General features: G+C 42.0%; 2 protein-coding genes across 6 annotated transcripts in view; one reads left to right on the top strand and one right to left on the bottom strand.

Annotated features, from left to right (window-relative positions):
- The window catches only part of DOK5 (docking protein 5), a 514,932-nt gene that overhangs the window by 257,252 nt on the left and 231,415 nt on the right, over positions 1–26,265 (bottom strand). The window lies entirely within an intron of this gene.
- Positions 1,112–26,222, top strand: ZNF217 (zinc finger protein 217). 4 transcript variants are annotated; one of them, XM_048963008.1, is made up of 6 exons: positions 1,112–1,254; positions 14,478–16,264; positions 18,335–18,460; positions 19,234–20,826; positions 24,324–24,452; positions 25,756–26,222. In XM_048963008.1, the coding sequence occupies exons 2-5, from the start codon at positions 14,866–14,868 to the stop codon at positions 24,431–24,433; spliced, it is 3,228 nt and encodes a 1,075-aa protein (XP_048818965.1). In that variant the 5' UTR covers positions 1,112–1,254; positions 14,478–14,865; the 3' UTR covers positions 24,434–24,452; positions 25,756–26,222. The 4 variants fall into 4 exon arrangements, with proteins under 4 accessions (XP_048818965.1, XP_048818969.1, XP_048818966.1 ...); XM_048963012.1 differs by lacking the exon at positions 1,112–1,254 and adding an exon at positions 1,423–1,510; XM_048963009.1 differs by lacking the exon at positions 1,112–1,254 and adding an exon at positions 1,517–1,658.

The raw sequence follows: 26,265 nt of genomic DNA, 5'->3' as shown, positions 1-26,265 counted from the left end.
GTGAGTGTATTGCCACATTCGGAAAGTTCTTTGATTAATCTTTGTACGACATACGAGTGACCTCAATTTCAACCAGAGTAGTGTTGTTCATTTTGGGTTGGGAGAAGTTTGAGGGGAAAAAAAAAAAAGGTAAGAAAGCAAAAATCCACCTACTTTTGGTTGTATTTCTTTGAGAAGTGTCCTCCATCGGGGCTGCTGGGTTTGATACCCGTGTGAGCTCTCTAACATGAACCAAACCAACTGGAACAGGTCTTGGTGTGCCTTTGGGGGAAAAGCAGACAAGTGGAAACCTCGTCTCTCTCATATCCCATTTACTTGAGGAAGGTGCTAACCTCAGGTCTAGCAGAGATTAAGCACTTTACCAACAGCATTGTGGATTTAAGTAATCAAAGCTCCTCATTTTCAACTGGAATAGCAAAAAAAAATGCTACCATTCTTCACCAGGTTCACTTAGGCCCAGTTTAGCATCCGCACCTTTATAGAAGTAGCGGTGCCAGCCCTTGGAGCTGAGTGCTCGTGTCAGAGCGGCACGGAGCACAGAACCGCCTGGCTGTGTTTGCTCTGTTCAGGGCACTTTTCCCAGCCGTCCCATCCAGCGCAGCAGAGGCACGCTGCCATTTGCTCCTTTTCCCCTCATGGCACAGAGCGTCCTCCGTGCGCTGCATACACGTGTGTGCGATGCTGTAGTTTATTGCCGTGATATTTATTTGGCTTATTGCCGTGACATTTATTTATCACCAAACGTAGTGCTGCACAGCACTCAGCGGCTCTTTGGGCTCCCTCAGTCCGCTTTGCTTCTGGAGGACCCACAGCGAGCACAGGATGAGGCTCCCGCGGCCTACGGCCAGATTGACACGTGCAAGGCGGCGGCGGCTCCTCTGGGGCCCGCGTTCGGTGCCGGTGCCGCCCGTCCTCGCGGCACGCCGCCATCTCCGCCATACAAAGGCGGCCCTGCCCGCGCCGCACCGCACGGCCCCGGCCCAACGGCCCCGAGCCGCAGCCAGCCCCGCCGGCAGGGGGCGTTCCGGAGCCAGGCGCGGGGCGGGGCTGGCGGCGGCGGGGGGGGGGGGGGGGCGGGGCGTTCGGCGGGGGCTGCCCGAGCAACAGCTGCGGCGGGAGCGGTTTACAAACAGTGCCCCGAGCGCCAGCGTCGCCGAGTCCGGGCTCCGGCGGCACCGCGGGCGGCCGCCCTCGCTTCCCTCCTCCCTCCTGCCCCACCTCAGGATGCCGGCCGGGGAGGCGGCTCAGGCACAGGTGAGGGAGGTCTGAGGGTCGGCTTCCAGCGGGGCCCCGGCCTCCCCCTCCACTCCCCCCCCTTTTCCTCCTCTTTCCCCTCACGCGGCGGCACCTGAGAGCCGTGTGGCTGGCGGGGCCCACGCGTGTGAGGCTGCGGGCGCCCAGCGGCAGCGCTGTCCCGGCCCCGGGGGGGCTGAGGAGGAGGAGGAAGAGGAGGAGGAAGGGCGGGGGGCAGGTGAGCGGCCTCGCCCCTCCCTTGGCGGAGCAGCAGCAGGTAACGAGCCGCTCACCCGGCACGCAGCCCCGCTCCTCCCGGCCCCCCGTGCAGGTGTTCCCCCCCGTCACCCCGGAGCGAGGCTGCGGGGCGCGGGAGGAGCTGAGCTCCTTTGTGAGCCGAGATGTGCCTGGAAGGAGGCTGTGTAGTAAGTGGCTCGTGGGGCGGGGGGGAGGGGGGGAGGGAAGGAAAAGTTTATCGATCCGTTCTGCCAGCTTTTTTTTGTGCCGTTTGCCTCCCTCCTCCGAAGGCTGAGCCGCGGCCGCGTCGTGGCATCTCGTTTCTCCTCTTATTTACCGATCTCCGAGGGGAACCGTGAGTTTGGGGTAGAAATAAATAAGCTCCGACTGACTTCTGGAGCAACAAAAGACGTTGCCGAGCGAGGACAATAAAATTCTGGGATATCTGCGGGTTGGGTTTCACTCTGTTCCGTGATACCCACCGGACTTTCTGTTCTGGGTGTGGGGTTTTTGTTTGTTCCCCGCACAGAAACCTGCAGCAGGGTGAGCCCTGAGCTCTAATGAGCCGCCCCCAAACGTGCTGTGACTCCTGTAAGTATCTGAATTGGAGCGTAATAGTTTTGAAGTGGTGGCGAACAAAAATCTTTATGCTGTGTTATTGATCTGCTGCTGAAAGGCGTTTGGATTTGAAAAGGGTTTAGTCTGGGGGGTTTTGTGTGCTTAAAGGTTTTTTTCTTTTTTTTTCTTTTCTTTCTTTTTTTTTTTTTTTTTTTAGGACAACAACATTTTTCTGTTGTTGTTTCTGGAATGACCTTGAGAGCTTTAAAACTACCCCAGTTTCCAGCGGTGGGTTTGAGGGGGAGGCAGCAGCAGAAGCACGCAGTGAAAATCGAAAATAGAAATAGGAACCGAAGGAGGTGCAGTGAGATGTTTTCTTATAGAAGTATGTGAAAAAGGAAGTTTTTGTAAGAACGCGTGAAAAAAGAGGAGAGGGAAATAACGCAGTTTCAGATGCGGTTAGAAAGAGAACATATCATTCTTCACATTTTATTAGGCCCTGAAATGCAGCAGTGATATGATCTGGAAGACACAGAACTCAAACGCCTGACTACAAGTTGAATAGCAGGCATTGACTTGCTGACCAGTGCTTCCATGCTCGTGCTGGGGGGCTGGTTTTGTGTCTGCAAAGGTATCAGAGCTCGGTGCTATGACAATGGCTTGCAAATGCTTAAACGCCATGTTTTATTGCTCTTAGGAGCTCTTATTTACTGTAGGTTTGGGAATACGGCTAAGACTTTAATTTGTGATGTCCACACTAAGGTTTAAGCGTTTCCTTGGCTAATGCAGAAGGACGGTTTTAAATAAGTAGGATAAACTGCATTCTTTGGCAGGGGGAGGGCAGAGGGGAAGGGTGGAGGAGGTGTTTTTTCTTCCCCTTTAACTACTTCTGTAACAGAGTCAATATTTTAAGATCTGTGGCAGGAATGTGCCTTTGTGATCACTAACCTTTCTGTGATGTTTCTTTAAAAAAGGAGCAATACTGTAATTCTGTGTGAAGCGTCTGGGCTTTGCATCTTAACTGCTCGAGATCAGCACTGAGTTTGGAGATCCTGCTCGAAGTTTTTGGAGTGACGAATATGAAAAGAAAATAACTTTAGAAACGTGGTTATTACAGTGATTATTGATTGGCTTGGCCCGCAGCCAAGCAACTCTTCTGCATGCACCAGAGTTGCTGATTTAAATTCTGTAGGTTCCCTTAAAATATGTGGGTCTTCCAGACTCGTTAAACGATATCTGGAGCTATTTAAGAACAGTAGATCAGTTTTTAGTTAAGGCTGTTCAATTATGTCTTCATCGCTTTGGAGTTGGTTGAATGACTTGACATGAGATTAAGCACAACAAAAGAAAAGGCAGGGGAACAACAGCTGCCTTCCAGTACCCGAGCAGCAGCGTTCTCAGAGGCTCAGCGTTTTACCTTCTAGTATTAGGTGGTGTCAGGTTTAAATGTTAATATTTATATGCGTATTTACAAGAACCTCGGGCGTTCTGATAACACATCAGGCACCCGAGTGCTGGCTATTCGTCTTTGGGGGTTGTTTGTCGCTTGCCTTTTTAGGAAAACTATCTTAAGATCTGATACTGAGGGGTGAATTGATCTCATTAACTTTTCAGACAAAAGTAGCGAACAGTCACCACTAGTTTGTACTTGTTTCGTTACTGTGTGGTAAGAACTTTAAGGTGTGTCCTTAATGGCAGTTGACGATTCTTGCTGCGAAGCCTTGTTTATTTTAGGTAGATGTTTTATACAGAATTTCCAGTGGGACAAATTACTCCACTGCCTGCACTCACCCTTTCTGAAGGCTGGCTGTGAGCAGAAGAGAATAATTCTGCCGTGCTGCAATCAGTATGTATTTTTAAATTGAAGTCATTAAGTTTTACTGTGTATTTTGAGGCTTTTCCTACTTCCTTTGTTTAAACATTCTCAAACAGTGCATATCATACATGAATTTGAAGCATTCATATGGCACTACTGAGGCGAATTTAAATTTAAAATGAGTACCTACATTCTCGCTGATCAAAATAGAAAAAGTATTTCTTTAAATAAGTGGATGTTTTCTGGTTTTGACTGTGGTGAGAGGGCTATATTTGTATCTTGTAAACAAAGTTTCACATTAAGTAGTCTTTACAGAATGGCTTCCAGGCTTTGGATTAGAGGTGTTTTTTTTCCCCCCCCTTCATTTTAAGGGAATATGTCTTTCTTTGTTTAGGTAGCAGCTGGGGGGGGGGATGAGATGTAGGGTGGGGGCTAGGAAGAGGAAGCTAATAAACCTTAGCACCTTTGTCAGGCTGTCTTACAAAAGGTTACTTCATTTTGGTTTCCCCTTTCATGAGATCACATTTAAAAATTCCTTTTGAGTACTTCTAACCTTCAGAAAGTATCTTCCCCTCGCTGCTGAGCTTCCACTTAGAGCTGCGCTGATAGATCAGTATCACATTTTAAATGAACGGGAACCGTGAGTTTCCCTTGACTTTCAAAATGGTGATTACAATAAGCTCTTAATTACAAACCCTCAGATTTTTTTTTTTTCTCTGTAGCTAAGGAGCTCTGGGGAAATGTGAAGTAAATTTTAACTTCCCTTTGTTCTTTGGGACTCTTTTGTCCCAACTCTTTCAACCTGAATCTTGATATGGAATTCATTGTCCTAGTAAAAGATTCCATGCACTGTATATGTAAATACACTCCCTCTTTCCTGTGTTATGAAATGTGTAACTAGTACTGGCATATGGGAAGAACGGCCCCGGCCCCCCTTCCCTTCCCTAAGGTAAAATGGGCTAAGCTTTCTTTTCTTTGCAAGCAGCTGAAAGAAGAGTTTGACCTTTGAACTCCCCCTCACACTTCCACACTGCTTTCAGGATGATTAAATAACCGAGGATATTTGCCTGTGTCTTATGCTTATTTATCTCACTTAAAATGTTCCAATACTTAACTGTTGAGGTATTGTCTTTAAATATAGCAAGATAGTGCATTTCGGTTGCAGCAGGGCTGCCATTTGCCAGCTCAGCCCTCTTATTTTTGAGACTCTGGATTTAGAACATCAGCATTCCAGTAAGATATTCTTTCCACATCTCATAATTACATTTATTTCAAACTGTTACTGACTTTTAACAGGCTCTGGGTCATTTCTGCTGACCCTTGACCCTCCTTTTTAAGGTAGCTCTAGTAACAAAAAAAAGTTGAGGAGAGTTTTTCTTTCTGGTGCGTTAATACGGGCGGGGGATTGTGCTGACTACTGTATGCATGCTTTTAGAGAGATGTGACTCATACCACAGGAGATTTGCAACTGAAGACAAAAGTAAGGAAAAGGATATGACCAAGCTATGTAAGATCCTCACTGCGTCGTAACTTTATTAAAAAACAAACTAAGAAAATGCTTTCCTAAGCTAACTTTGCTATTTTTTTTCACCTACCTCCAAAATTAGGGCTACTCTGACAAAGGTTTGATTGTTTTTAACTTTTCAGGGGAATTTCCAAATAATCTTGTTTTATTGCTTTTACTGTTTTTATTCTTCTGCCAAACAAGAGGGAAATATATTAAAACTTCTACTGCTATGCTCTGACCAGAGTCACAAGATTATAACTTATAGTTCATAGATCAGTTGCTGTTCTGATTCTTCCTCCTTTTTTTGTGTTCATTTTTTTCTTTCTTTTTGGGGCAGGGGAGGGAGGACAGGACAAACTATGTGCTGCGACAGGGACAGACGTGAAATCACAAAGTAAACCAATGTAGGTGCTGAGGAGAATGAGGTATAAATCAAAAATCTGAGACTTACATTGTTTGTGCATACAATGTCTGAGTTCATTGCAGAAGTTTGAATTGTTTATCCGACTGCCTTGAGAATTTCAAAAGAAAGTACAAGAGGAAATGTGGTTAGAATACGCAGGAAAATCTATGTAGTGCTGCCTGACTTAAAGATTTGAGCAGAAACTCGTCCAAGTGAGTAACTGACTGGATAGGGATTTTCACACTCTGAAGATTTTATGCAACTGAAAGTATCAAAGTCTGAATTTGTTTATGTGCAATGAGTGTACTTGCATTTTTCTGTGTAATAGAGTGCAGTGTAGTTTCACATAACTGCTGAAGGGAGGTGAAGTCCCTTGTGCTTACGCTTCATTGCAGTGGTTCATGGGGCTGATGGGGTGAAGTCTTTGGTCAGCTTCTTTCTGCTGCGCAGGTAGGAAGTAGCAAACTAGATGTGCTCCAATTAGAACCATTAGGAGATGGATATAAAGGTGGCCCAGGTAAGCCACAACTTCTGTTTAGCTCTAATGTTTGTTTCTAACCTTTTACTAGCTGCTGAAAAAAAAAAAAACAAACATACAAAACTTTTGCCTATTTCCTCTCTTTGGAGAGGTCCATTTCTTGTAGATGCTGGCTTTGCTTTCTAGGATAGTTTGAAGCCATGTGTTGGTCATCAGATGCATCCCTTCAATCTTAATGGAGGATAATTAAGGTAATGCCGGGCAATTAAAACTTTCTGAATCTCCATCAATTGGCACTGGTTTCTGGAAGAGCTCCCACCTGCATGGAAGAAATGTGTATTTCAAGCTCATTGCTATTTTTGTATCTTCAGATTTTAGGCCAGGGAAGGACTTAGTAGAAGTGTCTTTCCACCAGACTGTGTGCGTTTTTCCATCTTTCAGGACTGATTTCTGCCAATACGTAATTGTGGGTATGTTTGAAAGTGGCAGCTTCAAAGTCACTGCTCTGCAGAGGGGGGGGAATAGGAAGCTGCTGCTGCTTCTGCCAGCACACCGCTATGTTGGTAAGAGTTGGATTCGGAGTTGAAATCAGGTGAGAAGGCAAGGGAAGATGAATATCCTGGACAAAGTGAACTCCTCTCCAATTCAGGAATAGCGAAGAATCTCTCTTCCTGTTATTTCACTTACGCTGCCCAAAGGGATGCAACTTCCCCATAATTGCTTCAGAGGAACTCCTGCCTCTTGAGTAATAAGAAATTAAGTTTAATTTGGTAAACTCCAAGTTTACCACTTCTTTGTAGTGGTGGCTGTTGGAGAGATCTAACATCCCTCTGCCAAAAGATGTCGGGGGGGGGGGGGGGGGGGGGGGGTGAGGAGAGAATAATTTAATTTGCTGTTAAGGTCTCTGAAAATATCCTCTTTCAAATGGAAACCAAGACTAAACATAAGGCAGTTTATGCAAGGTGAAACTGATTCAACAGTAAAAATGTATCACTCACTTCGCCAGAAGTCTTTACCTGTTGTGGAGAGAACAATAAACTGTTTTGTAAGGTAAGGGGTCACTGCCAGTTTAAGTGCACGTAACTTCTTGATTTAATGAAGTTGCATCATCTTATAGCAGTGGTGAAACTTGTCCCAGACTTATTTGGAATAGGATTGCTCTTGTCTTTCAGCCTTTCCACAGCAGGTGTTGGCTGCTTCTTAGTGTCTACAGTCAGCTTTGGTTTTGTGGTCCCTGAGAAATTCTCTCCTACTCAGAGTGGGGGGGGGGAAGGGGAGAAATCTGGAAAATGTGTTGGAGCAGTGCTTCTGAACTTTAAAAGTCAATACTTACTTGTAGCACTTCCTCCTTTCATGCCAGAAATTGGTCTCTTTTATATTTACTCTTGCTCAGTGGAGGAAAAACATGTGCAAAGTGATGCAAGCTTATATATTTTCTGCTTTGAAAGGAATAATTACATCTTTTGATAGAAGAGGCATTCAGTTCACTGAGGAGACGTGTTCATCTTATCCATCCTCTGCCAAAACAGACATATAGCCTTAAAGAAAAAGGGACTCTGCAGGAAAAGGTTTTTTAGAGAAAGGATATCCTTTGTTTCTATCACTATAGATGTCTGAAATGGGGGGAGGGAGTTTTCCTAATATTGTTCATCATTAACTGCTAGTTATTTTCCACTGGTAATTAAATTCCTGGAGGAAAGTGATTTGCATATTTGTCTGTCTTATCTAACTACAAAAGAGCTTTAATTCAAAATCTTTCTGAAGCGTGTGTGGAGAAGTGCCTGGATAATAGCACTCCTGCACCCTGGGTACGTCTGTTTCTTCAGATCTGTTTTTGTGAATTGTCTCAGTTGCGCTGCGTTGGAAAGCTCTGTAGCTGCATTGCAAGGATCTGTAATGGAGGGGAAACAAAATAGCCTCTCTTCTAGAGGATAAAAAGAAACTCTGAAAACCTCTCTAAGAATCGAGGTTTAGAGTAACTTTGAAAACTTCAGGCCTGAAAGATGAAGACTAACAAGGGGCCTTGAGGATGTGCAGCATTTAGGGAGTGGAAATTCCAATTTGGGGTCATCTTTTATGTTCTCCTTTCAACCTGAACATCTTTGTTTTGATCTTTTCCTGCAACTGAAACAAACCAACTCTCTTCCTCCCCTTCCTCCCCCTAGGTCTCCATTTCCTTTATAAGTTCTCATGCTAGTTCTTTATCTGAATGAACTACTAACAAACTTCTATTTAAAAAGATTTTTCTATTTCAACACATGGCAGAAAAAAATATATGGATGAGAAGCTACATTAGGTGCACTCGTGCTACTCTGTTAACACAGAAACGAACTGGGAAGTTGTTAAATGATTTACAGTCACAAAGCTGAAGGGAGTTGTTCTTCCCTTCTCTAGAAGGCAACAGGACTCGCAGTAATGGAGAGTCGGTTACTGGCTTCCTATAGCGTTAAGAAGAAAAGCTGACTACTGCATTCTGCAAAATGAGGCTTTCTGTGCCAGTGTTACAGCTTGCCAGTGCTCAGCTCAAGTCATTTGCAGATGGGCACTGGAGCATTTCAGAAATAAGGTCTCAGTCTATGGAACGAAAAATGTATTCCCTAGGTTTAGGGGCTGCTGTTCTTCGAACTGGGACAGGAGGACACCTTACTGTGTGAGATGTGATGTGCCTTTCTTAGAAAATGCCTAGAGATTGTGTGTTTGACGTATAGAAATCCAGGGCCTTGAAGAATCAAGCTTGACATTTCATGTTCTGGGTATCTGATAATTTGACTGATGTTTTGAAGCAGTGGGTGAATTAGAACCTCACAGTGACTTCTTGCTTTGTGTTCTGACTAAATGTGAACACATGGCACAGCAGTGCTGTTAACAGAGTGTTGTCACTGCTGGGTTCTGCGAATGCTGCACACAGCCTTAGGACTCTGTAGGCACTGTCTTGAGAGTCTGCAGCTCTTGAATATTGTTAGCAGCCACTTGGGGATGCAATTCTGCTTTGTATCCTCTGCGCATGCCAGGTGTGGTGGAACTGCCTTAACTTTATGCACTGAAAGAGGGGAAAAGTGCTAAATAAAATAACCAAGCCTCAATTTAGTTTTTCCTTTAAAAACAAACAATCTGGTGCATTTATACATGAGCTATTCTGTGCTCAGTATTGTCCCTGGATGTGGTTGTGCCCAGCTGAATTCAATAATCCCATAAGGTGTTTTTGATTTGCAAAGTGGGGATGTCTCAATAAGGAAAAAGTGATGTTAATTACTCTATGTTCACAAGGCAGAATGGGAGCAACTATTCTGCAAAAGTAAAACCTGTGGATAGAAATACAAAAGGTGCTTCAGTAAGTTGTCAATGGTTTCCCATTAACCAGCAGCAGAGTGTGATCTTTCATTAGCAGTGTTGAAGAGGAGGAACCTGTTCTGAGTGCAGACTTTGAGGCTGAATATCTTTCTCCTCCTGAAACGCCTTGAAATGTGGGGCAAACTGAAGGAATATGCTGAAAATCAGTGGAGTTCTGTTATGTGGAAGTTTCTCAAGAGAAAGAAACGTGGTTACAAGAACAAACAAACAAAGGCAGCTAAACTGCAGCAACTGGCTCCCTGAGATTTTGGGGTGGGAATATGTTCCTGATGGTGGGCTACGTGGGTCTGGAGCTTCCACAGGACACTGAAGGAAATCCTGGGAACCAGTGCAACGTGAGAGCTTGCTGCTGGCCTTGGCTTAGCGGTCTGTTACGGGGTTGCTGGCTGGCTGTCGGAGTGCATCTTGTGTAGGCCGTACAAAAGTAACTTATCTCTTAGTTGTAACTCTCTTCTAGTTTTCTCACTTCTGTTTTTAAGAAACTGTTGCAGGAACTAGGTGAACTTCTGTAATTGTTCCAGTTAGCTTTTTACAGTTGAACAACTGTTATTTCTGCCAGCACGCAGCTAGTGAGGTGTAGTTGTTTTTCCTGCTCCCAGCTATGCAGCTCAGTCCCAGTGCTCCGTGGTGTCTGAAGCAAGAAGTTCAGTGGCTGGACTTTGCTATTCTCAGAAAGGTGTGTCTAGAATTTTTATTGCATATTCATGGAAATTTTGAAATGCAGGAAGTAGAAATGCAATACAATTAGCACTGATAGGTCATTTCCCAAAGAAATCTTTGAGACTGCAACTTGCATTCTTCAGTTGTGTAATTTAATGAAAGTAATTTAAACTTCTCTACAGGCACTTAATTAAAACTTAGTCTGTTCTAATAATCTATTTATATGCAACAGCTTTTTGGTGTGGTTATTAGGTTGTATGGCAAGCATGATGCAAACAAGATGTTCTCATCTGTTGAGTTCAGTTTTTTTATATACATTTTGTGGTGTTCATAAATATAATGGGTATTGCTGTGAACACATTGAAGCATTTGATTAAAGACCACATGGTCAAACATGACTTTTGTGAAGTAAAGCTTGCGAAGCACTCTGGGCTGCCAAAGGATGGAGTTCAGGCAGCGCTGTTAGTTGAGCAGAGCTGTCAGGTCTGGCAGTGACCCCACAGGAGGTGTCTGGCGGGATCCCTGTGCTCACTGTTGTTGTTGGGATGCCTGTTGGCCACAGATGGCGGACAGGGACGTCAGAAGGCAGAATGTGAACTCCCTGAAATGTGGAGAGTCATCCTCTATTTTCAACTTTAAGGTTAATCTGTGGCAAACTTACAGCTTTCTCTTCAGATGTTGGAAGGAAGTGTTTCCTGTTTTAGTCTGCTGTTTTGCTTAAGGTCTCTGGCTGTCTATTACCGTTGTCCCATTCTTCTTTTTGTCCCTCCCTCTTTGTTTCCTGAAAGTGAAAGATGACAGAAGCTGCCCCAGGTACTGTGTGTTTGTTTGTGGGTTTTTTGCCAGTATATAGGCTTCTAAGGCCCAGGTAGTTACAGTGCTCTTCCAAACTACTGGTTTATCTTCTTTCAATACAATAATTATAGCAATAATACAGAATTATAGCAACTCTCGCTGTTTTATTGGTACCTACAGTGTTTTGAGGAACAGGAATGTAATTAATCAGCACTTCTGGTCCTCGGGTCCAAGTTATAATATTATCTTCACTAGGAAGAAGGTGGTTTTCTCTTTAAACAATGGATAAAATCCTCGTACAGATACTTGGTTTATAGTTTAAGCATATATTAGCTAGTCTAAACAATGAGTGTAAAATACGCCCCACTTTAGAAAGCTGTTTGTCTAATCACAGTGAAGAATGAAATAGATAAGACTGCAGTTTTCCAGCTTGTTTTCTGACATTAATAGTAATGTCTCAATGCATTTGCAGTTTTCTTCAGAAATTCTACCTGCAAGATTTCCTTTTTCAATCCATAGATGCTAACTCTTGGATAGAATAACATTTCCAAGAAAAATAGTTGCCTGAACTGCAGATAGGCCTTCCAGGTTCTAAGCCAGGAATATCTTGCTCTGCTTTGCAGTGCTGCCTAGAGGGTGAGCTGTGACCAGTCCTTCACAACTGCTGAGACCCTCCTATTGAAAACAGCAAAAGCCTGGCAAACATTCAGCAGCCAACACAGGTTGGTGGGTGTGTGCTCAGCTTTGGAGTGCCATGGGAGGATTCTCCAAAGGGCTTATTGAAATCTATCGATACCCAATAAATTCAGGCAGTTACAATTGACTGTTCTGTCAAACTCTTCTCACAGTCCATGTGCAAGCTACATGCTGGGTAGTTGTAAGGACAGGTGTGGAGTTTTAGACAGTTAAGTAATTTTTCTACTCTGATGCATTGAAATGAGGTGCTGTTGAAGTAGACCAACTTCTCCTCTCATCTCAGGATGCTGAAATATTGGTCCTCATAGGGTGAGAGATGGTGTGGATTTCTGATGTTCTTCATCTGTGTTTTCACCACAGTGACATCTCTCCCGTTGCTCTGTTGATGTCATAATGCTGCAGGGGGGGGGAGCGTAGCAGGGTGACAGTTGCCGTGCTCTTGGGCAGGAGTGAGGATACAACTGATGGATCTCAGCAGTTCAGTGCATGGGACTGGGGGCACTTCCTTCCCAGCAGTGCCTGTGACCTTTGTGGGGTATGATTCTTATCCACTACTGCAGAGTATTTACCTGTGTAGGCAAAAGTAAATATGTTAGACTCTGTAAGCTCACTTCTAGTGTTTTGCTTAGGTATTCCTTAGAGGCATTTAGAAATCCTTCAAAGCAGCTGTTCGTTTTAGTTTGCAAATAAATTATTTTCAGGCATATAGCCACCATTTAGGCACATGAGCTGTGCTGCAGCATGTTATCCTGCTGTGTAAAAATACCTCTTAAAACTACAGCAGAAATGGAACAAAACAGCAAGTTGAAACACGAAGTAAAACATGCTAAGCATTACCCTTTGATATGTTTTTCCTTACGCTTTATGAAAAAGGAAAGCTTTCTGAGTACTTCAGCTTCAAACTTTTGTTATAGCTTCCCCACCTGCCTATTTAGGGGTGCGTGGAAGCCAGAAAGCCAAAACTGACTGAAAGGATAGGGCAAGAGCAAAGGCTGCAGCAGAAGCAATTCAGAAGAGTCACACCACAGGCTGAATCTGCCTGCTACAAAAGATTTTTGAGTCATTGTGAAAGGAGGAAGTGTTAATCATGACAGTGATTAAAGAAGCAATTAAAAAAATGGAAATAAAGTCCCCAGTTAGTGAAGGGATATTTTGGCTGCAGCAAATTCAGGTTTTGCTGTCACCTTCCTATCAGCCAGTGGTTTGGTCCCTCTTCCAGTCTCTCTACCCTTCCACCCAACTTCCCTCTGTGCTTCCTGTTGACTTGTGACGTGAGCCTTTGGCATAGTCTTTGAGTTTTAAGAAGCCAGAAGGGAGTACTCTGGTTTCCTGGTACTCAAATGAATTGTTGTCTAGCCCTTGGTTAGGTGACTGGACAACAGTATTAGGTTCTGGTGTTGCAGGGAAAAGATAAACACAAGCAGCTGGCAGCTGTATTGGCATTTGAGTAATTTTTTTTTTTTTTAATTATCTTTATTGTAGACTCCAGGATTTTCTTTTGTTAGTATAATGGCAGGAAAAGAAGCTGACTTTCAGTTTGGAACTAAAGAATATTCCTAGGACCCAAGAGTAGAGCAGTGCGAGGATAAGGGTTTGAGGTGCTCCATCTACTACTCCTGGCAATGTTTTGCTGTGCTTCCTTAGACTGAAGTGATTCAGAGATTTCATAAGTGAAGACCACCCCTGCTGTCTGAATAGAAAAGCTGGAGCAGGTAACCTCAGGTGGGACCACAGCAGTGTAGCTGCTGCTCCAGCTGCTTGTTGTGAACATGTTTATAGACTGATCTATTACAGGAGTTGTTTGGAATGGTTATCCTTTCTCTGGCTGGAATGAAGTGAAACGTTTCCATTTTCTCTCAAGTAAGAGAATTAATTCCTTTGCCCTAAGAGAGTTATTAATTAATTAATTGTTGCTAGTGGGCTTTTTAATTCTTGTGAGTGGAACTTGTAATTAACTGTATCATAGCCCCTTTAAAACTTACGGAATTTTAAACTTTCATTTTGGAGTATAATCAAACACACATTTGGTGTTGCATGCAGTTTGAAATGGGAAGCATTTCCTTTGCAAGTGCAATAGTTGGCCTCTTGGATGGTTTTTAAATACTAAACTAGTGCTCAAGCAACAGCATCATTAGACTGAAACTTTGAGATGATCTAATTGCGGCAGAGGTTGTAAATCTGCAGACATCAACAGCTCTGAGCAGTGGTATTAACAAAGTTCTTAATACACGGATTTGTACTTAATGCTTATTTTGTACTAGAACAGCGAGTGCTAATTCCAAGCTCTCTAGTCTTGGGTGGGAGAAAGAAGGGATTTTGCTCAACAGCCATTGCTGAACAAACAGAGTTTTACTGTGGCTCTAAATTCTGGTTTCACAAGTTCTTGGAAGGTTACTTTGGCTCGCTTCATTTACTTGGTAGGAGTTCAGTTGATGTACATATTGAAATATGGTTTAAGCAGTTTCATGCAGCTGGGTAAGAGCAGGTTTAGAACAGTTACTGAAGTATTGCTATTACATAGCAGTCTTAAAGCAGTAGCCTAGCTAATGGAATAGAGGAATGTTTAAGACAGCTGTTTATTTCCACTCTGGTATGTAGAAAATCACTGGAGTGTCTTTTAGTTGTCCCTCATTGATGCTTAGCAATGTATGCCTTCTCTGCTCGAAAGCATTCAATGGTTTTATTTGGGAGATATCTTCTTTTCTTTTGAGAAGTCTTACGGATTGCTTTCTCTCTTCTTCAGGTGCTGGAGTTCTTTGTGGCACTGAACTTGCCTTCAAGTGCATTTTGCCCAATGCAACTATTTTAAGGTTTTGTACAGAAAAACTAAGTGTGACTGACTGTTTCTGCAGACTTGAAAAATCAGAAGACAATTCAAGAAACCTCATTCGTGTCACTGAGAGAAGCAGTGATGCACTTTCAGTGATGTGTTAACACAGGTAAAAATGGAAAAGAAATAATCTTTTGCTCCTGGAAAAAAATCTTTTTCTTGGCAGAAGACTTTGAACTTAGCAGACTTGCAAGCACATGTTGGAGAACTTTACAAGTGTCCTTATCGTGATCAGTGAACATCCCCCAAAGAACTGAAACCTGACATTAAAACACGTAATAGGGAACAGAACGTAGGAAACATGCCAACTCAGCCTCTCTTGGCATATATGGATGGACTGGATGGAATAGCCAGTACTGTTGGTGCACAGATGGAGAATAATGATGCCTCAATGACAATAAAAGGAACAAATACCATTTCTTACAAAAGCTTGCAAGAAAAATTTCTTATGCAAGCTGAAGGATGTATGCCTCTGGACTGCATGTTTTGTGATGAGACTTTTAAGCATCCTGAAGAACTTGGAAAGCATGTTTTAACTCAGCATAGGCCTACTCTTTGTGAACCAGCTGTCCTGCGTGTTGAAGCAGAGTATCTTAGTCCTCTAGATAAGTGTCAAGTAAGAACAAATTTGCCTTCACCAAACGATGAAAAGGACAGTGAAGAACTTAGTTGTGAAGTTTGTGGACAAACGTTTGATGAGGCTTTTGATGTTGAAGCACATATGAAAAAGCACAAAGATTCTTTCACATACTGGTGTAATGTATGTGGAAGAAGATTCAAAGAGCCGTGGTTCCTCAAAAATCACATGAGAACACATACTGGGAAGCCTGGTTCTAGAAACAAGCTTCAGCAAGGTTCTGAAAGCCCCATCACAATAAATGAGGTGGTGCAGGAGCATATAACTGAAAATGTAACATCGCCTTACAAAATCTGTATGGTCTGTGGCTTCCTATTTCTCAATAAAGAGACTCTACTTGAGCACAGTAAGGTGCACACCAAAGAATCAGTACCCAATGGCGAAAGCCCCCCGGTGACCGGTGATCCCAATCTGGAAGAAACATCTCACAGAGAAGAGTTTTTGCGATTTTTGAACTTAAGACCAAAAGTGGTTCTGGAAAATGACAAATCACAAAAACCTGTGAAATGGATTGCTGAGCTGGATCCGTTCAACACATATCAAGCATGGCAGCTGGCTACCAAAGGTAAAGTTGCAATTGGCCACGGCCAAACTAAAGAATCAGGACAAGAAGGAAGCACAGACAACGATGATTCATGTTCCGATAAAGAAGAACTTGGTGAAATTTGGAATGCAAATAAAGGTAGCCAGACTGAAACTACAGGGAAGTCAAAAGTAAATAAAAACAGCAGTTATACAGGGAATAGTAACTTATACCGACACAAACTGAAACATCCCAACAGTGAAGTGCCTTCTATGGAGATGGATTCTAAATTGTCCCAGAACAAAGAGAAACCAACACACTGTTCAGAGTGTGGCAAAGCCTTCAGAACATACCACCAGCTAGTCCTTCATTCTAGAGTGCATAAGAGAGACAGGAGGACAGATGGGGAGACTTCAGCTGCTTCAAGGTCGTGCTGTACTGATATAATTGCAAGCCTAGATGAAAATGGAACAGTGGAGCGAGTGGAAGGAGGGTCTGAAGATGGCTCTGAAGACGGGCTTCCAGAAACACTGCATTTAGGTGAGCTGCATTTTGAGGCATGAGATTGAAATAACTGTTATTGTTTGGGAGCTGTTTAAAGCCAAAAAATGCATCATCTCTCTTGATGACCTTTTCCAGAACTTACATTGGAAATACGAAATAGTATGGTGGGGGAAAGGGGAGAGGAGAGGAAGAACAGGAAAAGGAGAAATATTCTGACACAAGTATTTGCAGATCTTTGAATTTGTGTTGGGCCTTCTGGCAGGGGTGGTCTGGGTTTCTGGAATTACTGAAATACTTCCAATAACAATCTGTCTAGAAAACTTGTATTCCCCCCACCAAGACACATACTTCTACTGGGTATACTGCATATCATTGCATTCTTGTACAGCACATGTTTTTACAGGTAGTATTTCTGAACAAGTCATTGTATGTTTCCCACTTGATTCTGCGTCTTGTAAGAAAGGGCAGGAAAATGTTCATTGCTCAAAATCAGTGGTTATTAGGATCCAAGAAGTAAAGAATAATTCCAAGGTTTTCCTGCCCATCCATAGTTCGTGTTTCTTTTGAATAGCTCACGTGGCAGGCCGAGTGTCAGGACCTGAAACTTCTAAATTAGTTGTTTAAGGATGTGTATATGGACTATTAATATGTGTGTGCAAGGGGAATATACTTAACGCCTCTTCTTGGATAGAACAGATAAGCTGTATGTTACCCAGGGCCAATGCTGAGCCTCACTTTGCCTAGCACATTTTTGTAAGGCAGTGCTGACTGATTCCTTAATTGAAAAGTTTGCATGTCTGTGGACAAAACGGAATAGCAAGAAGGCATGTAGCTAAACTCGCACTGCTGTGTGTGACATACTTCAAGTCTGCATTTAAAGAGCAGACACTTGCATAATCGCTAGAAAAGACAACGTACAGAATGTCCTGGCACACAAGACTGAGTTTTCTGTTTCTGGTAATGTGCTGCCCTTAATGTTGCCTCCAAAAACAAAGGAAAAATAATATTACCTAATGTTAGCTTGCTTGTTTTGTTTCACAGCGCCTTATCCAAAACGAGAACAGCCTTCATTGTGAGATGCTGAGTCATGCTTCTTGAGACATTATCTGTTTGTTTGAAACAGCTCTGGCTGCTCTTGGCCACAGTTTAGCCACGCTTAGCATTTCCAGTATGGAAACTTTCCAATGCATAGTAACTTTGGAAAATCATTTTAAGCTGTCTATCATGTTTCTAACATCTTAGTTAAGCAAAACGTTTCCTTCACTTTCCCACTTTCTAGCTTTCTAGTTAGCTTTGATTTGGATACTTAAGTTGACTTGTTTGGCAGTTTGAGTTGTAAAAACATCAAGATGTTGATTTGAATGGCGTTTTGTGTGTGAGTTCTCCCCTTGTTAGGCATTGTGCTGTGCATGCCGCCCTCCAGTGGTAATCGCTATCGCTTGCACTTCAGTTTATCAGAGTTAGGAACCACGTGCTCTGCAGAACCAGCAACCCCTGCCACGTTCCTGTTCGTTAGAGCTTAAGCATTCACAGTTCTAGTGAAAGATTACTTGTTGAAGCCAAGCTGGTGGTTCTGGGCATGACACTTCACTGACTGCAGATTAATATTGCAGTAGAGGTAAAAAAACAGGTGTCCTCTCCACTTTCCTTCTGCAGGACAACATCCTGTGTTGTCGTGGTGCTCGAGGCAGGTTTCCAGTCCAAATAACCACGCTGTGCAAGTACTCCCCTTTATGATAAGAACACAGGTTTTAACAGATATGACTTTCATTTAGGCCATTCTCCAACAGTTTCTCGTAGTTTATTACAGAATTAAATATTTTTTCTTTGAGGCCTCGTTTTACATCTTGTTTGTTCTGTGGGGCTGCTTCATTTCAGACACTAACCACATTGGTCCTTGACACAGCTGGAAACCTTCTCAGCCATTTTGCTTTCTAAGTGTACATCAGTGCAGAACCAAAGATGCTCGCAGATTGCAGGAGTTGGCAACAGTTCTTCCTTTTGTTTTTTCCTTCATAAAGACAGCTAAGATAGTTGCTTGTGGTTTTGAAAGGGGCTACGGACTTGCATTTGCTCTTCATAATGTAGCTATATTTTCTCTCAAAGATAAAAATGAAGATGTTTTGGAAAGAGCAAAAGTTAAAAATCTTGGAGCCTCCAGAGAATGCAGCTATTGTGGAAAGTATTTTCGCTCAAACTATTACCTCAATATTCATCTCAGAACTCATACAGGTAAATGGGCTTCAGCTTTATGGGAGGGGAAGGAAGTGATGAATCCAATTGGATGGGATGTCTGGTTTTGGCTAAGTAAAACAAAAGTTGCCTTCAAAGTTATTGATTTTTAAAAATAAAGATTAATCTTAATGCTGGGAAAAAGATCTGATGTTAATTTCTGGAAAGGAGTTTGTTATGTACCTAAGTGTAAATCTCTTTGGGGCCAATTATATTGTACTCCTTACAATACTCATTTTAGACCTTAAAATTCTTTCTGCCTCTCATGGTGTAGTAAGAACACAGAAATACTTCCAAGTATGAAGTTTGTCTGTTAGTTGCTGCTACCTGGGGAAAGAGCTGTGTGTTCTTCAGTTAAACTTGCCTGTAGCCAAGCCAACTCATTCTACTTCTGTTAATGTATGTCTGTGTTTCTACTGAAACAACTCTATCTATAGAACTGTAACATTTGTGTTGTTGAGTAGCATACCTGCAATGTGATCAAGGGTTATGTATGCATTTTTGGAGTTGACCCACAGCTGTGCTTGCTTATTTCTGCCAAACAGAGCTACCACTCTGCATAGGGAGCTATCTTCTTCATAACCAGAAGATGTCACTGTAGTTAGCAAAAGCAGTAAGACAGTTTTTCGTGGTTTGGACTCTGGGGTTTAAGATTACATGAAAGGGGGAAGAAAAATCTATTTTATTGTTCAAAAGCCTAGATTATTTTCTTGTTTTTAATTGTACTCGAGACTTCAAATTGTATCAAACTTACTGATAAAACTGTGTTTCAGGTGAAAAACCATACAAATGTGAATTCTGTGAGTATGCTGCAGCACAGAAAACTTCACTGAGGTATCATTTAGAGAGGCATCACAAGGACAAGCAAGCTGATAGTGCAGCAGATGTGAAAGGTGACAGCAAAGCTTCATTGCAGAGTCAGGAGACGGAGCTGTTTCTGGTTGCTGATGGTGCTCAAGAAACCAAAAATTTGAAGAGGCTTTTTGATGGTGCCAAAGATGCTGAGGGCTGCCCACCCACAAAGCAGCAAAAGGAAATCCTGTCCTTGAATAATGCAACAGGCAGCACAGTCCTTGTAAGAATGAAAAATGATTCTAGGGAATCGATCAAACGTTCAGTTTGTAACAATTTGAATCAAATGCATGAGAATGGGTCCGCTCCTTACTTGGAAAAACTAAAGTCTGAGAAGGAAACAAAGGAAGTTCAGCCCAGTGCTTCGCATAAAAGAGAGAGAGAGGCTTCTGTGGAATCAGAGGGAGATGATGTCCAGTATGTTTGTGCTTTTAAGGATGGAAAAAATACAACTGATGTACGAGAGTGCTGTGAGAACTCCAAACACAAACATGTGGTGGATGCTCAAGAAATGCCCTTGAACTTATCTATTGGGACTTCACAAGAATGTTCAGTGGTTTCAACTACTAGAGGCCTAGTACCCAGCACCTGCCCATTTTGTACTTACAGAACATTCTACCCAGAAGTCCTAATGATGCACCAGAGGCTGATGCACAAATATAACCCTGACACCGTTAACAAAAATGGCTATAGAAACAAGGCTCTAGCTAAAGCCAGACGCACTGGATGCCCTCCTGCCCTGCTTGGTAAAGATGTGCTTCCTCTGTCCTTTAATCCTAACAAAAGTAAGGCCTCCCCATCTATTCCACAAAAACTGTTGCAAACGGGGAAATCCAAGCAGTGTCATCCTCCCCAGAACAAAGTCTCTCTCTTTGCAATGGCTGATTCAAGCAGCGCAGCCCCGAGTAACCTCAAGTTTCATAAACAGCAAAGTAGTATTGGAGCTCAGGCAAATAATTATAGACAACCTCAGCAAGAAATGCACTCCAGTTCCAGTGGCTCTCCGGTACTGGACAGAGTAAAAAGAGCTGAATCTAAAATGAAAGCTCTGAATGTCACAGTGTCTCAGTCTGGTGCAGTAAGCAGCAGTATGAATGGGGCTCTTGACTCTCACCTAAACGAATCTGCCTGGTCTTGTCATCGAGGAAGAGACTATCTTTGTAGTAAATCTGTGGGCAATGCAAATCTAGAATATGGTGAAACATCATCTAAAAGAATGAAACATAGTGTGGTAGTTATTGAACAAAGTGACTGTGCAGTGGCTAATTACAGAAGATATGAAACGAGCAGATTTCGTGTTGCAAACAGATATGCAAATCTGCTACCTCAGGAATGTTCTCGCACCAAACCTGCATCCTCTGTTTTGCCAACCAAACAAGGGCTTCTGAATTCGGATGATGCTGATCCTCCTAAAGTACTGACTGTTCTCAAACCTTATGAGCCATATAGCTCTGGATCACTTTACAGTTCTTGTGGATCTAGCAATGGCCAAGTCACCAGCTCTACAGTAGAAGGTACTGTATCTCCATCCTAGTTCAGTTAGATGTCTTTGAACTTTATGAAGAAAGGTGTATGAAATAATAAATGCACAGCTACAATAAAATAATAGAGAAAATCAACTGCTGTTAACATTTCGTCAAGTACGGTCAGTGCCTGGATTTTAAATGTAAAATCCAGGTTCAGCAAACTCCCGTCTTGGGGAATTAGGCAGGTAAGGTGTGAATTTTAAGGAGAGGTTTAAGATTCAAGTTCCACCTCCCTGCCTACAGTATCTAATATCAAGCATGTACTGTTTGCTCATTAGAGCGCTCAAGACATGCTAACTAATCCAGGATATGGAACAGGCCTTTCTGCTTAATTTACAAGAAGTCTTGGACCATCTGGAATATTAATAGGAAAAAAAAAAAATAGCTCTTGTAGGTAATTGTTTCATTCAGTTACAGAAAAAGATGTATTAAAACCATAAACTATGACGTAAATATCATACTTCTGTTGCTCAGTGGGCTTTTGTAATGTTTAGGAACAGAATGCTTAAGACAACAGAGTTCTGCTATTCTATTATGGCATCACTGCACTAAGTAGTAAGGCTTTACTGTGGAAAACTCTTAATGTAGTGAATAGTTTGTGATGTATTTGGAAAAACTTTGTGCTTTGTTTCTTAGTCAACGTTTTCAAAAGCTTGAGGAGGCCAAGGTTAAAAGATGCTAGGTGATGCTCAAGCAGTTGTCTGACTTTCTAGAAGGTATTTGTGACTGTCAGCTGAGGACCAATATAGGCTTAGCCTCAAATATAGGAATTTGAATTTTGAAAGGAAGATTCTGTTGTAGGAATGAACAGTATGCATATGCATGCTCTGTAGCCTTAGGGTGTCTACTAAACTCTGAATATTCCTGTTCTCTAGAACAGCAAGGTCACTTTGAGATAACAAGCAGAGTTATGCTACCTTAGGTCAGAGCAAAGTGAGAGACACTAAACCTGTGTTTTGTTATGTGGGGAAAAGTCTATGCACCAGCTCTGTTCTGTGTGTGTGAAGGCTGTGGGCTTACTAGTGAGTTGTGGAAAAATGAAGGCAAGTGTTAAAGCTCTGCTTCCAGACTGGGTCAGGAAAGGACATAGGCAAAGTTAGCATCACTTTGGACTTATTGAAACAGTTGTGAAAGCATTAACTCCTAGTTTCATCAGGTGTCATCTGTATCAGATGACCTGTGCCATTAATTGCCTTGAGGAATGTGCAATGAGCACTGGGTCACACATAGAATGCACAGGGCCCAGCCCGAGGACAAATGTTACTGCTGCCTCTTGATGTTCCTAGTGATCTGAGGGGATGAAATACTCTTTTCTTATCTGGGTGCAGAAGTGGTGCAGAAGTCATTCATGCAGTTGTGGAATATATAAATAACCACTGATTAAAAAGCCTGGCAGAATGCTAGTCCTTAAGGACCAAGTAGAACGCTAGTTTGCGTACAAGCCAACTGACTGAGGACTTGTGCTTTGTGACATGGCTACCTGATGAGCAGAGGACATTCAGGATTTTTAGAGAATTCTCTTGATACTGTATAAAGGCATGTTGAGTTTAAAATAAGGGGAAAATAAAACCTTGTAGCTTCAGCTGTCTTGGTAAGTCTGTACCTTCATGCATTGGACATGATGGGTCAGTATCTCGCTTCTCTCCAGCGTTATCTTGAGGATAGAAGAATTTCTTCTCAAGGCAGCACTCTTAGAGAGGTTGGCCTGTGGAATTGCTGCAATACCATTTTTAAACAGTGACTTCACTGGAATCCACCTTGTTCTTCTTCTGAAAGCTACACCTGTCAATCAGAAAAAATCTGTGGTAGGCTCTTCCTCTTTTATGGTACGAGCTTGGAGACAGCAGCTTGTAGTCAAAATTATAGTCATTGTTTCTTGTGATTTAGAGCACTCGGAAGCTTACCTACAATCATTAGTGTAATTGTCATAGAAATAAAGATTTCATTGCTGGTTATGCAGAGCCATCTCAAGGCAACTTTTCATGGCTGTTACTGATGTTGGGAAGACTTGTGAAATAAGACCCTTTTGATGGGGGTTTTCTTACAAACTTCCAGAAATGGCCTGTGCAATAAAGCATTGGCTCTTAGGTCTAATTGCTTCTCTTTCCAACCATTCTGCCCAGAAGTACGTGAATGAAATCAAACCTTGATGATTTTGAAAAGGTTAAGGCAAGGGAATTTCTCAGCATTAGACTTCTAATATGGTTGGAGACAGAAGAGCTTCTGCAAATTCTTATTTCTTCAGTTTAACAAAAAAAAAAAAATACAACTTGGGTACAACTGTTTGCCTAAGAGTTGCAATTCCATGGAGGTACTTGGTATTACATGCAATTTAGGTATTATATGCAATTTACTACATGTTTCTGTAATCTTAATCAGCCCTCGTGATATTATAAGAGCATGTCAAAAATCTTTCTCTAAGGACCTGTGTGCTTATGGCAACATTATTTAGGTCCTATGAACATGTTATGTTGCATGTTAAATGCAGGATCAAGTTGTCATGAGAATGTGTTCCACTTGGCAAGCTTGATTAAAGCATGATGCCTTCTATTACTGCTTGTAAGCTGTGCCACTCTGTATTGCCCTGAAGAGACAGAAACATTCTGAAACCACTCAGTTTGTGTTATTTTCAAATTACTTGCCTTTGCAATGGCAACATGCTATCAAGGATAACCTGTTGGCTGATTGATCTGGCAGAGACTGCAAATTAAAGACAATTGCTCATGACACACTCCAATGGCTTTGTAGATTCTGTTGAAATATTAATTTAGCTTTGCCATTTTAATTTAATTAAAGCTTGCTAGGTTTTTTCAATGCTGCATTTAAAGCTTTCATGGAATATGGATGGCAGTTGGGCTTTTTGTATCCTGGGAGGGAAAATGATCCTTGACTTTCCCTTCATTTTATGAAGTACTTCTTGACTGCTTACTTAAGCTACAAAGACTTGGTTTGGAGCAGGCATTGATTTCACGCATATAAATCTGAATGAATGATTGTGGGTAAATACAAAATTACCAGGGTACTACACTGAAAACTGCTTAACAAAATCATTCATGTTACATCATGTTAACTATGTTAGCTAAGGTAATAATGTAGTACCCCTGTCTTCATTTCATGTTCTATTTTCAAACAAATGCAGGAAATGAACATGTAGGTATCACATGGTATGAGGTATTCACTTCTGAAAGTGGACCCTACTGTATGATGAGTTGAGCACAGACATCTTTTGCAAATTATACCAGCAAGACCTGGCATGATACGTGCATGCAAACAGCTTAGAACAAGGTTCTTAAATTACAGCTTTTCTTCTTGTTCTAGTTCTGGGTACTGTATTTCCCATAGCTTCTAAGAGGACAAGGGACAGCTATGCACCTTGAGCCTTGCTTGTGAGCTGTGTTCTGGGTGCTGACAGAGACCTGCTTCCAGCTGAATGTCTGACCGATCAGATTATCAGGAAATAACTCGTCTGAATTTATTTTTGTCAGGAAAAAGATCAGTGTCATACCAACACCTATCTAGCAGTGTGCTGCAAAAGCGAAGTTATGAGAGTTTCATTGGCAATGCACGCTTTCGACCAAATGACAAGAAGACTTGATGGTTTACTTCAGGAAACGGTAAACAAACCTTTTGAACTAACTGTTACTTAAATATTGCATCAGGTACTCATAACATCAAACGCTGCTGCTTGAGTGTGATGAGAGGTTATGAGAGCCTGAACCAGAACATCTGAAAATGCAAACTCTCCCTTTTAGAAAGTGAAGCAAATATTCATGTAGCATTAGTTATTTTGAATACCCGTAATGGCATAACTTGTGTTTTAAAAAATAATGCCTAGATGCTTCCTTCCTAAAAGAAATTGAGGTTCTAAAAAAGATCAATGTACTAATTAGATACAGTGCTAGTGGGAAGTGTTCACCAAAGGGCTTTCCCCTTGTGTCAGTATACGGGGGTGGGGGAACAATGTGGGGAACTAGAAATGGGAGGACATCCCTGTTATCATAGCTTGTGAATCCTCTGCTAGTTCTCAAGAGGTTGTGTTGGTCAGTTCTTCCTGAAAATGGAGGCGTTACTCATTTTACAACTTCAGAAGATTTTGCCTCTAACAAGACTGCTGCTGGATTATTTCATAGAGAAGTAAGGGTTTCCTGATAGCTCCTTGACAGTTTATCCTTGTGTGCTGGTGAGGTTGTTCCAAGTAGCTTTTCCTTTGTTTGGCAGAGGGATGGGTGTAGCCTCTTAGGGGAAATAAGTCAAGTGAAAAGAATTAGCCTGGTGTGCTGAATTCCTGTGCTTCATCTCTTCAGTTTGTAGCTGAATCTCAGAACTTCACAATTGCATTGTGTTCACAACATTCTTAGCTGCTAAGGAGATAAGCAGTGAGTAAGTCTATAAATAAATATATCCGTGTGCTCTTTCTAAGCTGGAGCCACGGATCATTTTCCTTGTTGAAACTTAAGCAGATACTTCTTGAATGCTGCAGCACCTGGGCCAGTGTGCAGTCTTTTCTAAAAAGATACTTACATTCTAGGGAAGCAGAGCTGTCTGACCTCTAGCTGACAGCTTTTAAAATACTTTGCTGTTTTTCTTGATAGTCTTCTACTCTTGCTGCTTTTATTGTCCCCACTAAGCATTTTTTTGCCTGGTTCTGCTTTTTTGGGGGGGGGGTAACTCAATTTCAGTGTCTCAATGTCTGCCTGTACTCCTGCTTGGAGTTTGAGTGTTCAGAAGGAGACTTGATTGCCAGTTTTAATTTGTAATGAAAAACAGGATAGACTGTATATGGCAGTAATAATTTCTAAATACATTTATGCAAGAGTGAAGATTATCTTCTTTCTTTTCAAGGATGCCTTCTCCCTCACAAAAAGTGTTATGCTATTTTCTAGTTCTATGCAAAACCCTATTTTTGATTTGTTCCAGGTCTTAAGGACACAAGTGCATGTTCTATGGAGTTATACCTGCAGTTCATCCCTTGAGGAAAATGAATGGTGAAAGCTACTGAACTAAGCTGTGATTGTACTGTATATAAAAACACTACAGTTCTATAATATTGGTTCTGTTAACATTTTAATACCAAATAGCCATAAAAGGTAGTCTAAACAATGGGTTATGAAGGTGTGTGGGGAATGTATGTCTTGACATTGACTTGGAGTATTTTTCATTAGAATAATTGACCAAATATTAGGTAGGAATTATATTTTTACATACTTGAGCGCTGCTGAAAAGAGTTTCTTTGAAAGAATATATAGTCCTTGCACCTCAGGTAAACTGTAAATACAGAAGTTGAAATCCTGTTGGTTTAATGCTCCTTTTTCATAAGGGTGAAAGTTTCTCATATGCTGTTTTTCCTGTTTAAACAACTTCCAAATAAACTGTCTGAAACTGTCCAGTTCATAAATGTTGTGAACATCAAAGCGGTGGTGCTGACAT

The sequence above is a fragment of the Lagopus muta genome, chromosome 16 (assembly GCF_023343835.1).
Source record: "Lagopus muta isolate bLagMut1 chromosome 16, bLagMut1 primary, whole genome shotgun sequence".
NCBI lineage: Eukaryota > Metazoa > Chordata > Aves > Galliformes > Phasianidae > Lagopus > Lagopus muta.
Note: the sequence above shows the minus strand (reverse complement) of the source record. Positions and strands in the feature narration are given on the sequence as shown.

What these genes read in the sequence shown, in the direction of transcription:
- ZNF217 (XM_048963008.1), top strand. Translation starts at nt 14,866, where the DNA reads ATGCCAACTCAGCCTCTCTTGGCATATATGGATGGACTGGATGGAATA. An exon ending in TCCAGAAACACTGCATTTAG is followed by an intron (nt 16,265 to 18,334) that starts GTGAGCTGCATT and finishes TTTCTCTCAAAG; the next exon opens with ATAAAAATGAAGATGTTTTG. An exon ending in CACCAGCTCTACAGTAGAAG is followed by an intron (nt 20,827 to 24,323) that starts GTACTGTATCTC and finishes TATTTTTGTCAG; the next exon opens with GAAAAAGATCAGTGTCATAC.